General features: G+C 39.7%; 1 protein-coding gene across 1 annotated transcript in view; it reads right to left on the bottom strand.

The window, feature by feature from the left end:
• The window catches only part of LOC127582931 (vesicle-fusing ATPase), a 220,155-nt gene that overhangs the window by 105,727 nt on the left and 100,690 nt on the right, over positions 1-13,738 (bottom strand). The window contains exons 11-12 of the mRNA XM_052038589.1: positions 11,483-11,557; positions 6,164-6,351 (exon numbers count right to left, since the gene is read on the bottom strand). Coding sequence (XP_051894549.1) covers positions 6,164-6,351; positions 11,483-11,557 — 263 coding nt within the window. The remainder of the gene's footprint in view (positions 1-6,163; positions 6,352-11,482; positions 11,558-13,738) is intronic.

Raw genomic sequence — 13,738 nt, 5'->3', positions numbered from 1 at the left:
TACCAATATTTCTGAAAATTGGACTGGAGGAAAGATGGAGACAACTGTGGTGTAAACATGGGTCTATTCCCAATCAACTTTGGACAGTATTAAAGTGGGAAATTAGGGACTTAAAATGGGAGTAAAGCTAAACCAAGTTGGCAAGATCAAACCAAGTGGATAAGTTCATAGGAATACATTTGTGACTATTTTCTAGAAAGTCAGGGAACCAAGTAGGGAAGAAGCTATCATTGGTTTAGTATAGTGTAGATAACATGTTCAATAAGTGTTCCCTCGAAGAAAAACAACCATATGTAGAATTTCAGTTCAAGTTTGAGGGTGGCATGGGCAAGTCCAAAATTGGGATCAGTTTCTCATTTGCGGGTATATTGGGAAATTAGATTAAAACTAACAGCAGTAGATAAACACAAAGAAATTACTCAAAATTCTCACAAAATTAAATAAAAACCACTAGAGAAGTGTTTCATCCATGGCTAACTGGAGAAATTCAGGGTAGTTTTCAATGGGAAGAACCAGCTTATAATACAGCCAAAAAGAGCAGCAAGCCTGAGATCGAAGAGTGATATAAAATTCAGTAATGGTTGACCAAAATACTGATAACAGAGAACATAAATAAAATAGAATAATAAACAGCTTTACAAACTTTTGCAACTCCCTGTAAAGAGAGACTCGAGTGAAAATAACAGTAGGGCACTTGGAGGAACAAATAAATTATTTTGCGGAGAACAGAAATTAACATCTTCTAAAAAGGATGTTAAAACAGTTTTTGTGCCAGTCTTCAAAGCAGGACACAAAGAACCTGGCAGAAATCATGAGGAAGCAGGGCTCAAATGAGAATGAGCAACTTACCATTAGTTAAATGAAAGTACTGAAAAAAATTAATGGGACTTAATCCCATCAAATACTCTGGACCTGAAGCTTTACACACTCAGGTTTCAAGAGGTGGGTACAGTTAATGAATACATGAGCAGCCCAATGGTGTAGCTAGTAGAAGTGCTGCCTCATAGCCCCAAGACCTGCGTTCATTGCTGTCTATGTGGAATTTGCACGTTCTCCCGATGACTACATGGGTTTCCTCCAGATGTTCTGGTTTCCTCCCACATCCCTGAAAAATGTGCAGGTTGGTAGGTTAATTAGCCACTAAATTGCCCTTAATGCGAGTGTTAGAGTTGGTGGGCTGTTGATGAGAATGTGGGGAAAACAAAAAGAAATGGGATTAATGTAGGATTCGTGTAAACGGGTGGCTGATGCTCGGTGCAGACTTGATGGACCACAAGGTCTGTTTCCATGCTTTGGTTTGATTTTTGAGATTTTAAGGATCTCAAACAATCAGCATGGATTGGAAGTCAACAAAAGAAACTGCCTCCTTGAAGAGCAGAAAGAAAACAAGGCAAGGCAGACTGACCAGTGGTTGGGGAAAATGTAGAATCTATAATTAATGACATGCTGGCAGGGCATTTGGTAGGGAGAGAGAGAGAAAAAAAACACAATGACTAAGCAGCTTAAACTTGGTTCTTCAAAAGGAAATCTTGATGGACAAATTCAATTAGAGCTTCAGGGTGCAATTAGCAGGAGAGATATGAGGAAAACCAGATATAGAATTCTTAGAAAATTTTCAAGAAAATACCACAAAGAAATTATTACCAAGGTTAATCTTGATGATGTTCTATGCCAAATTAGTAGGGATTGTTAATGACATACAAGTGTAAGAATAAATGGAGCTATTTATGGGATGGCAGGGTTTAACTAGTTGAGTGCGGCAAGAGTTTGGTTGATTTTAATTGATGTCAATGGGTTGTTCTACAAGGTAGAATGGTCTGTGAGCAGCAACCTGGCCTCGTGGTGAATCCTGATGCCCAGACTACAACAGCTCACTACTGTCAATGACCTTGAACAATTTTTAAATATCCATGATCAGAGGTATTTAAAAACTGTGCAAATAAGTTTAAGTAATTTTTTAAAAATAACAATTTTACAAAGAATATTAAGACTGTGCAAAAATCAAGAACAAACAACTTTCATATTTCTTCCAATTAAAATTGGCAATACCCATGAAGTGAATAAAGTACCACTGGTAAGCTGGAAATGCCCGCGTTAAGCTGATGTGAAATACATTCGATTCCTCTTTTAATCACGTTTGTGTTCAGAGTCCAGCAGAAGACCAGGCAAGCCTTCTTTCTTTAAAATCCCATCTCTTTGACAAAACCTTTGTAATCCCTTTCCTAACATCTCTGCATTTTGTTGGGATTCACTTTCTCTTTTCTAATTACATCTTTGTGAAGAACCTTGTGGTTTCAAAACTAATTTAAATTTAAGATGGCAGTGGAATGGCAGGCATCTAGCTTCAGTAAATAGCTGACAACTGCCTAACCTGCTTGTAATATTGTGGGTGCGTGAAAGCAAGGATACAAAAGCCAAACACAGCAGAGAAACTGCCTTCAGCAATCTGACAATAAACCCAACCCTTTGTTACTTCAGTAATCATTGCAGTGAGGATTCCACCAACATCAAGCCAAAGGCTTCGAGCACAAAATAAAATATGCTTAATTAGCATTGCTAACTATTCTCAATCATCTACCTAATCCACTTCTAACCAACATCAGCCATGAATCCATATGCACAACTCTCTCACTTTCAAAATACTCTGAAACCCAATACGACTTCTGTCATTTCTCCTAACCCTCCCACTGAGAGTTGGAAAAGAAGACAATTACTTTCTGCCTGTGTGAAACTCAGACTTCATTTCTTTCCTACATTAAAACCATTATTTAAATCTAATTAGCAACTCCTGTGGTATTGTTGCTAAATAATTAAGGATTTACAGAGCTAATTAATTACTCCTCAATAAGTGACTACAGCAATACATTGCTGTCACTTCATCTGAATGTTTTTTAAGGATCAAAGCAACCACTTACACTCAGGAATTATTGGAGCTTTATTTTTGGTAACTGTCTTTGATTTACAACGTGCAGCCTGCAACACTCATTTAAGTGCTTTGAATGAAACTTTATTGTATTTAGCAACTGTCACAAACTTGACGTTCAAAAGCTGTTTACAGCCAATGAAATACTTTCGAAACAAAGTCACTATTTTAATGTGGGTAATGTGCCAACCTAACTTGTACACAAGGAACCACAAAAGTGGTGAAATAAATGACCAGTTTGCTCGCAGGCATTCATTGAGTGGTAAATATTGAGGAGGACACCAGGGAGAACTACCATACCTCTCTTCACAAAGGAGAGTGGCATGGGATTTTTATTTTGAAAACACACCTGGTGGAAAGGCTTCACTTTAGTGCATCATCCAAAAAAATCACCTGCAACAAACAGCATTCACCTTGTACTGGCATGACTACACCTGCTGGGTGGGACTTAACACATGTTAGGATGTTTGCTGAAGTCTCAAGTGGAATTTAAACACAGAACTTTCTGACAAATGTCAGAAAGCCATGACTAAACTGCATATGCATTGAAATCTTGGAGTTACCTGCATGAACAGTCAAATTTGGCACAATGGAAGCAGGTGAACTGCAAAACTTTGTTGTAAGTGCAGCTACAATGCAAGTATCAGGGAAGGATGAAGGAAAAGACACTCATTTTTCTTTGGAGGAATAGATCATTACTATTCTAGCCTTCAAGTTTTAGCCACTTTTTCAACGTTGCATTACAATCAGTGCCTTACAAGGGGTGGTCAAGAATGTTTTGGGTAGTTGGTACACCAACTTGTACAAAAGGGCAGCCAGATAGAGCAGTTTTGTTTGGGGACAGCCATTCGTGTACACAACAGAATTAATTGAAGGTGGACAAATAGAGCCTCAGCTGGAATTCAACCATACATTGATCAGAAGATCAATTTCAGAGAAATCTGTTAGCTGTAATGAGTGAAAGCAGGATAACATTACACCTGATTTAGTTGGGGAGCAGAGGAGAGGGATGCATGGTAGAGGGAGGAGAAGATGGAAGTCCAGTCCTGAGGGCAAGCAGAAAGAAAACAAAGAAAAACCCAAAACAAACACAACAATGAAACTACTCTAATCTACAGCATCTACATTCTCAGGAAAACATCCAGACATGGTTAATGCTGTTTAGATAAGGAGGAAACAAATACCAGCACCTACATGTATTTGCTTCTGGTTACTAATTCAGAAGGACACTCACTGGGAGAAAAATGACACCAATCAGCTATTGGTGTTTTTATGAGAAGTGACAGAGAATAAATGTATTTTCTGTCAGCTTCACATTCACCATTGGGTCCACATATTCCTGATCACTTTGACCTGCCAGTCAGACCTCCACTGAGTTTAAGGGGCAAAGGTTGCATTTCTTAGGATGTGAGGTACTAAAGTTCAGGAATGTCAGATAAGCAGGACGATACCTCTGCATGATAAGAACAGGAACACAAGCTTACAGCACAAATAGCTGCAAACACAGAAGCTACTATAGGCTGTCAATCACTGGCCATGGTGGAAACACAACTATTCAGACCAGCTTTGGAAATGCTTTGCACCAAGCACTTGTTTTGGCAGAGGAGATGAAATGGACTCATGGAGATATGGTCTCAAAGCACTGTCAGCAGAACTCAATCATAGCTTGTTAGCTAATGGCCAAATGTGCAGCCAGGTACCCAATCCTCTGATTCTCATCTGTGGGGAAATTTTACAACCTCTTCACAAGAAAATGACTGCAATGTGGAGATTATGGAACTTCATATTTAATTATATTTTTCAACAGTGCAGAAGTTGTACCTCCATGATGCTCTTAAAATGAATCACTGCAACTTAAAGACAAAAATGCAGGTAAATGAAGCACCCATCAACGTACAGTGCTGCCAAGTTAAAAGACCATCAAATATCTAAGTGGCCAAGTAAATTTCCTAACTTGGGGTCATTATTCCAAATTTATAGTCTCTTGGGCATCCCTGGTTTTTGTTGCTGCCAGTTTGGGTGTATGACCACAATTTAGGTTTCACGTGCTGTGGAGAGAAGAGAAAGAACAGGGTGCGTAGGCTGCAGCAGGTTACAGATGGCAGCAGGTGGAGGGGGGAAGCAGCAGCAGCAGGAATTGAGGCCTTAGGATCCATCATCCACCATAACAGCCTGAGCTCACTCCCCGTGGAGCTGTCTGCTTTGATTGAAGCTGCAATATCACTTGATGAATCAGTGCTGGCAGGAAGTGTCCTGCTGCCCAGACAAGAGGGGTCCACTCACCATGGAAGTTGACCATGGTACAACACAAGTACAAACAGTCCCCTGGGTATGTAAGGGTTCTGTTCCCGAGAAGTGTTTGTCAGCTGATTTCTCTGCAAGTCAGAAATATCTGTTTTCTATGGTAAGCCAGCTCTACGTACACTTGCTATAATTCTTTCATTTCATCGATCACCCTATCACTACCCATAAATTAACTAATGGAATATACACTGTATTCAATCATTAATGAATACCATGAAACATCTTATCATTACTACTAAGCTTGAGAAGTGCTTTAAAAATGTATGGGAGAATGCATAAAATTGGATTTCTGTCAGTCAGGTCATTCTCCTGCTGGGCAATACTCCAATATTAGCACCAGTAAATTTGAGTTTACAAGCAAAACACACTGTGACAATAAATACAAGACTACTTTATGTAGTTATTGAAAGACTAAATGCATTAAATACACACCTTTACACCATAGAAAACAAACTTTGGCCTTAAGTGAACGTATTCAAAATAAAACACCTGAAGACCAACTTAAAAAATATGGGCTTTTTTTGCACCAATAAAATTCTTATATGGGCAATGTATGTTAATGTCAGCAATGCAATTTGCTTTCAGAATGCAGCAAGCAAAAATTGTCTGTGAAGCACCACCACTATTTGCTTGTTGGTGCATAATCAAATATGTAAGTGAGTTATCAGGGGTAACTGAGAAGAAAAAAAAGTATAAGTGCAGCTGTTAACTGATTACATTAATTATGCAGGTATGACCACAACTAAAAATGTAGTAAAGAATCTTATAGTTAACTGTTTGGCTAAGTTTTAAGTCCACAAAAATGCTCAATTTTTCCACAGAGTGATAACAAAAAACCCTCAACCTGAACCAAAAGGTTAAAAATGTTCCATTTTCTGGCACAGCTATTAATGCACCCACCAGTTTAGGAAACTACTACAAAATACTACTACATACCTTTATGTGTCGATTCATTGCAGTTGATTGAGCAGCTCGCACTAGACCCTCCAGCTCAGCGCCACTGAAATTCTTGGTTTCTTGAGCAAGCTCGACAATATTAACATCAGTACTCAGCAGGTTGTGTTCTCTCATTCTTGCTGTGTGAATATTCAAAATTTGCACTCGACCTTTCTCATCTGGTAAACCTAAAAAGGAAGGAAAAGAGGGCAAAAAGGAAAAAAAATAAATGAAGATACAGGAGAGACTGCAGATGTTGGAAATCTGGGACAACGCACAATGCTGGAGGAACTCAGCAGGTCAGACAGCATCTATGAAGGGAAATGGATAGTTGACCTTTCAGGTGAAGACCCTTCATCAACATTGGCTGACCGTGGAAGACAGTCTGGATGAGCACATGCTCGAAGCGCTGGAGAGCAGCAGAGATCACAGAGGGGGAGCAAGTTAGAGAGGGCCTCACAGAACTCCCAAAGAGGAGGAGGAAATCTTCTTCAAGGTAGGCATACCTCGAAGAGACTTTGCAGTAGAGCAGCAAAATGGAGACACAAGAGAATGCAGATGCTGGAAATCTGGAGCAACACACAAACTGCTGGAGAAACTCAGCAGATCAGGCAGCGTCTCTGGAAGGAAAGGACAATTAACGTTTCGGGTTGAGGCCCTTCATCAGGACTGGGACGCAAAAATAAATGGACACACATTTTCAATACCGAACCTTACTGCAGCTGAATAATCAAGTCTTAGCAATTCTCTGTATTGTAAAGCTTTGCCCCTTGATTTTTTGCCCCCAAAGTCTGGACTGTCTTTATTGCCTTGACATCTATATTATGCAATCTGCATTAGTGACGTGCCTGCATTAGGGTTATAACCCAGTGAGTGGACTTGTTAGTAACTAAAGGCTGTCCTGGATGAGCACTTTCTTCCTGATTATTAAACTTTCAGTATTTCCCTGGTATTGTACTTCTAAATCACATGGCCAAACTTACAAATGGAATTGTAACCACCGCAATGGCACTGGCTGAGTAACACTAATTACAGAGTAAATTGCACCAAGGAAAATCAACCGCTGTTTCAACAATGAAGTTTGGTGGCACTCAATAAGTTAGACAGGATCTCTGGACAAAAAAAAATTAATGTTTCAGGTTTATGACCTTTCACACCATTTTGCTGAAAATCATTGATGGTTTAAAACCAAAGCATGGAGGATAAAAGGAGTTGTTCCACTCTTGTGAAATTAAAACACCTTTAGAGCTTACCATTAACCAATGAGTTGATTTATTGAATTCACTTAACCAAAGAGATTAGATAAAATGGATTCAGCTCAGAAGACACAAAAATGCTGATTCTGGAAATCTGAAATAAAATCTGAATGCGGCACCTGTGGAAAGAGAAGCAGAGATGGCACTTTGGGTTGATGACTTCTCAATGAAAAGTCAACCCAATAAATTAACTCTATTTCTCTCTCCACAGACGTTGCCTGATCTGCATTGTGTTTTTATTATAGATTTCCAAATGGTGTCACTCCTCCCATCAACCCACACTTTCTTCAAGGAGGCCCGAGTAAAGCTGTGTCCCCAGTACAGACTGTCAATGGTGGTGAGCACAAATTGGAGAATCTGTGGCCTGAACTTGGCTCCAAGTTATAAACACAGCATTGTCAAGTGTGTCTCTGGGTCCTCAGAAGTATTTTTGTAGCGAATGAGAATCAGTATATGGAAGAGTTTAATAACCATTATAATCTACTAAGGAGGGGGTAAAGAGAGAGTTTTGGTTGATTGGCTCTTATTAAATTCCTAAGTTCCAGGAAGCTCTGGGTTGACTATGATTATCTCTTAATATATCTTTTGGCACTTCTTTCATGATAAAGTAAAAACTGTCAGACAAGGAACTTAAGGGCATTAAGTAAGATGAACAAGTGAACTTCAGAACATTAGTTATTTCAGTACTGAATTACCTTAGCAGCTTTTGAAATATGCTGACATTTCCTGCACCTGTGAAAACATTTGGTCTTCTTCCAAAGGTAAATTTGGAACATTTGATGCTGGCACAAGGGCAACCCCCCCATCACGTGGAAAAAAGCTGCTCTATGCCTGCAAAGCCTTCATTAGGGAAATAAGCTAAGCAGTAACACAGAATCAAAAAGGTTTATTTATCTGCACAGAGTCAGTGAGCTAAGTATACATCTTCAGTTAGCCAGATCTACTGTATCACTTTATATTTCCATGATAGATCAGATATTTGTTCTCATTAGGACTCCAGCAATTTTAGAGGAAAAGGCGAATAGAACTGAGGTTCAGACATTGACTGCATTGGGATCTCGACTAGTGGGGCTGAATAGCCTAGAATTATTTTTGAAAATCAAAAAAGCTGCAGAGACTAATAATCTGAACTACAAGTAGAAAATCCTGGAACTAGTCAGCATGTCAGGCAGTGTCTGTGGAAAGTGTCTGTGGAAAGTGTAACAGAGTTAATGTTTCAGGTCTAAGACCCTTCCTCAGAATGATTCCTATTGCCTCAGCAACAATGGTGCGTGGGCCTCAAGGAAACAGCAGGCTTTATCATGCTGGCTGATACCCAATAGTTTGGTTGTTCACCTTGAATTTCCTTCTGTGGCCAAATGCAGTGCATCCGACTGCCCACTCACCAAGTCCAGTGGCAGATCAATGCCTCACTGAACAGAAAGTCTGGCTGCACATTGCATCTGACTTCCAGCCTTATGTCAGGGATGGCTGGTGTAGGAACAGCCACCCCGATCACTTGAATAAGGTTGCTGCCCTGTGGAAAATATTTTAACGTTTTCAATAATTTGATACCATTTTAAAATTCCTTTAAGTACTAATTTATATCTATTAAAATAATTTTTATAATGTTTCTATCAAAAATACTTCCATAGTTGTGCACAGTGAATGAGTCAGTAAAAGCTGTCAAATAATTCCAAAGTGGAGCTTCTGGACATGAAGTCCTGGGCTTCACGAGACAGATGTTGGGTGTTGAGGACCAACTTATTCAAATCCCCCTCATCGGGGTAAAGTGCAGGCAAGGCAGGTAATGTAGGTATCATGTAAAGGGAATGAGCCAGATCCAAGATGGTCAAGTTCAATGTTTAACAAAATGGCAGAACAAACTGCAGGCAAGTCTTGAAATGTCATTGCAACATGCAAAATTCTGGGAACTCTTAAAAACTTAAGCCTAAAAGGAACTTTAAAATGGAGGTGACTTTAAAAGTAAAAACAAACATTAAAAATATTCTGGGAACTCTAACAATTTAAAATAAAAATAACTGACCTCCAATGGACCCAAAATTCTGCTCCAATACAATTTATCTAGGGAAACATTACAATTAGACCTCTGACCTTAAAAGGGTGCATGCAGCAGAAAAATGAAGCATGACTACTTTTGTTCTAATTTTCTTCTTAGGCTATTCTGTGGGATAGATCACTGCTCTGGTTTTGTGGGGTTTCAGGTGGCTAAGAAGTCTAATGTGGGAACTGCAGACACTCTCACAAATGGGGTGGGTATTTGCTGATGGGGCAGTCAGGTGGGTAGTTTATGAGGTTGGCCCCTCTTTCCACTGCTTACACAGGGCTTCTGTGTGCTCTTGGTGCCTGGCTCTGCAGATCTTAAAACCACCCTGAATGCTTCTTATCCACTTGGAGTAGCCTGGGCCAGAAGTTCCCAGGAGTCGGTGGGGATGTTGCATTTCAAGCAGGCTTTGAACAGGTCCTTGAATCACTTTCCCTAGCATATCCCCAATTAACTACAATGCATTCTTAGAGATTTGCTAGTACTACCCTAATTCTCTAAAAATAATGCGACACCTTATCACTTCATTTGTAATTCAATACATAGCACTTAAAGTGCAGTGAATACAGGAGAAACGAATTGACATACTGTTTCAACCAAAAAAGCCACAGAATGATTAATCAGCTCATCCTAGAGGGAAATATTGCCACAAATATTCTTCCAATAGTGCCATGCATTTATTTTTTTGCAAAATCAACTTCAACCTCCAGGTAACATTTCACTCAAAAAGCATAGTCTGCATTAATGCAGTGCCAATCTTACCACACTTTCTGCCAATATGCACTCAAGCCATGGTATACTTACAAAATCCACAGCCTGCGAGCTCAAGAGATGTTACTATTCGTTGAACTTGACATGTATTTGTCACACAAAAGTTTAGAGTCAAAAATGTGTCACCCATTTAGACTACAGCACATTTTTGAACTGTAATGTCATATTACTTAACTTTAATTATTTCAGTCTCCTGATGAAAAATCATTGACTGCAAGTGTTAATTTTTCTTCCTGGATACAGCCTGACCCAAATATTCCTAAAATTTTCTATTTTTATTTCAGATTTTCAGAAGTTGGATTATTACTTTCAGGTTTGGTTTGGTGCCACTCGCTTCTACAAGTAATGTCACAATCTTTGGTATGCATCCAAATTATTTCATATCCTACTCCGCCACATGTCCCTCAGACATTTCATCCTTCTTGATGATTTAACTTTGGTGAGACAGGGAGAAGAATAAAGGGGAGGAGGTGCACCTTGGAAAAATTGTTGTAGCTTTACCAACAACACCTGAAAATGTGACCTTTGGAGCTTAACCGTCTTTATCGAACAAAAACAGTGCAAAATTATACTTTGCCAGAAACTGATATTGGTTGGCCAGCCAATTCAGGTAGTGTAACACTGCGAAGATAAATGAAATGAAAGACCAGCTAGAAAAAACTCATTAAAAGCAAGTAATCTTTTGTTAACTGACGACCTATTTACGATATGTTTTATCAAATTATTAAAATAACAGCACTGTGCTAACCAAAATCAGTGATATGCTGAAAGGTCGCTCATTGAAACTTGGCATCCAGAAGAGCAAAGACGGCACAAGGGAAACTACAAACAACTCAGCCATTTCCAGTCAGGCCATAGCTTTAGAATAGAGATACAAGCCTTTGCTCCATTTCAGAAGCTGGACACCATAGCCATCTTACTGGTGCCTCACAATGCACCACCGAGTTCTCAAAAAAAAAATCAAAAGTTGGAGCTTTTGCCAGGCTTTACTGCTAGTGTCAAGCACATCAACGAATCATGCCCTGGGACAGGTACCTTGCAGGGAACACTGAGGTGAAACTGATCCAACGTGAAACAATGCTCCTGCATCCACACAACACCCTAATTACAAACAGAACATCTGTAATTACTTTTGCATGCAGATTAAGCACTACTTCAGGGACTGTGTGAAACCACTGTTGTCTCCCAATAGATTGTGACATAACTTGTACAAGAGGAGAGAAATTAGTCTTTACGGTCAAAACTTACCAATCTCCATTTTGACTTCCAACCGGCCAGGTCGTAGAAGAGCCTCATCAATCAAGTCTGGTCGGTTTGTCATACCTAAAGGGAGTGTTACAATGCTCAAATTAAACTGGCTTTTTGATACCAGAGGTAGGTACAGTTGGTGAAAATACCCAAAATACTGATTATTCAGCTAATAAAACTTATTGGTATTGGTTTATTATTGTCACTTGTACCGAGGCACAGTGAAAAACTTGTCTTGCAAACCGATCATACAGGTCAGTTTATTACACAGTGCAGTTACATTGAGTTAGTACAGAGTGCATTGAAGTAGTGCAGGTAAAAACCATAACAGTACAGAGTAAAGTGTCACATCTACAGAGAAAGTGCAGTGCAATAAGGTGCAAAGTCACAACAAGGTAGATCATGAGGTCGCAGTCCATTTCATTGTATAAGGGAACCGTTCAATAGTCTTATCACAGTGGGGTAGAATCTGTCCTTAAGTCTGGCGGTAAGTGCCCTCAGGCTCCTGTAATTTCTACCCAATGGAAGAGGTAACTTTGTCAAGTAGCCAGCTGCTTTAAAAGATGGCTAGGAAAATTATTTTCTGTAATATTAGGCATTTTGTTATAAATGCAAAAGCAGTTGCAGTTTCATGCATTGTATTAATGTGCCCCATTATGGGGCAAAGAAATCAGAATGGATCTCTGGTCTCTCTTAGCCCAGGAATCACTAATAACAAAAAACACTGTTGTCTCAAGGTTCAATAATCTGTAGCCATTTAAATGAATTTAAAATAGTTTGTGAAAATAAATGCAATTTCTTTATTTAGGAAATAATTTGAAGATGGACCCTGAAATTGAAACTTCTGACCAATTATTTTAACAGAGGACCTGAGGCAATATTAGTTAAAATTAAAAGATTTCAAGTAGTTGGAAATTCCATGAAAATTAAAAGAGGAAATCTAATTTAATACTCCTGCCAACCTTTCCCTGTCACCAGTGCAGGATGAAAATGCATGCCTTATGGGGTACAGTTTGGAAAGCAGAGCACTACAAATAGGGCATGTATTGGGGAATTAGAAAGGTTGAGTGGAGAAAGATTGTGTGAGTTAACAAACTGGTAGGCTAGCGTTACTGTCATTTCACAAGATCACAAGACAAGGGAGCAGAAGTAGGCCATTCGGCCCATCAAGTCTGCTCCAAAGAAAAGGGAAAAAAGAAAGAGAAATGAGAAATTGGGGGGGGGGGGGGGCAAGAGCAAAAAAAACCTTTTCTAACCCCAATTTCCAGCCTTATCCCCATATCCCTTGATACCCTGACTAATTAGATATCTATTTCTTCCTTAAACGCCTCCAATGATCTGGCCTCCACTCTCCACTGCTGTACGTGGCAAGGAATTCCACAAATTCACCACCATCTGGCTAAAGAAATTTCTCCTCATCTGTTTTCAACCTGTACCCTCTAATTCTAAGATTGTGCCCTCTGGTCCTGGACTCACCCACCAAGGGAAACAGCTTGACCATGTCTACTCTGTCCAGTCCTTTCAACATTTTAAATGTTTCTATGAGGTCCCCTCTCATTCTTCTGTACTCCAATGAGTTCAGTCCAAGAGCCGACAAACGCTCATCATATGTAAGCTCTTTCATTCCGGGAATCATCCTCGTAAATCTCCTCTGAACCCTCTCCAACATCAGCACATCCTTCCTAAGATATGGAGCCCAAAACTGTGCACAGTATTCCAAATGAGGCCTCACTAGTGCCTCATAGAGCCTGAACACTTCCTTACTTTTATACACTATGCCTCACGAAATGAGGGCCAACATAGCATTCGCTTTCTTTACCACCGATCTGACCTGGTGGTTAACCTTTAAGGTATCCTGCACGAGTACCCCCAAGTCCCTTTGTACTTCTGTACTTTGGAAACAGAAATAAATGGGCAGATTATTGTCTAGAAGCAGAGAAAATTCAAAGTGTACAATGGCACATTTCTCAACATTGAATCTCATCTGCCATTTCCTTGCCCATCCTCCTAAACTATCTAGGTCTCTCTGCAACCTTCCTGTCTCCTCAATACTCTCTATTCCTCCACCTATCTTGGTGTCATCCGCAAATTTAGCCACAAAACCATTTACTCCATCATCCAAATCATTAATGTACAAGGTAAAAAGAAGTGGCCCCAACACCGACCCCTGCGGAACACCACTAGTAACCGGTAGCCAACCAGAATAAGATCCTTTTATTCCCACCCTTTGCTTCCTGCCAACCAGCCAATGCTCCA

Source organism: Pristis pectinata, chromosome 25 (assembly GCF_009764475.1).
Source record: "Pristis pectinata isolate sPriPec2 chromosome 25, sPriPec2.1.pri, whole genome shotgun sequence".
In the NCBI taxonomy this organism is placed as follows: Eukaryota; Metazoa; Chordata; class Chondrichthyes; order Rhinopristiformes; family Pristidae; genus Pristis; species Pristis pectinata.
Note: the sequence above shows the minus strand (reverse complement) of the source record. Positions and strands in the feature narration are given on the sequence as shown.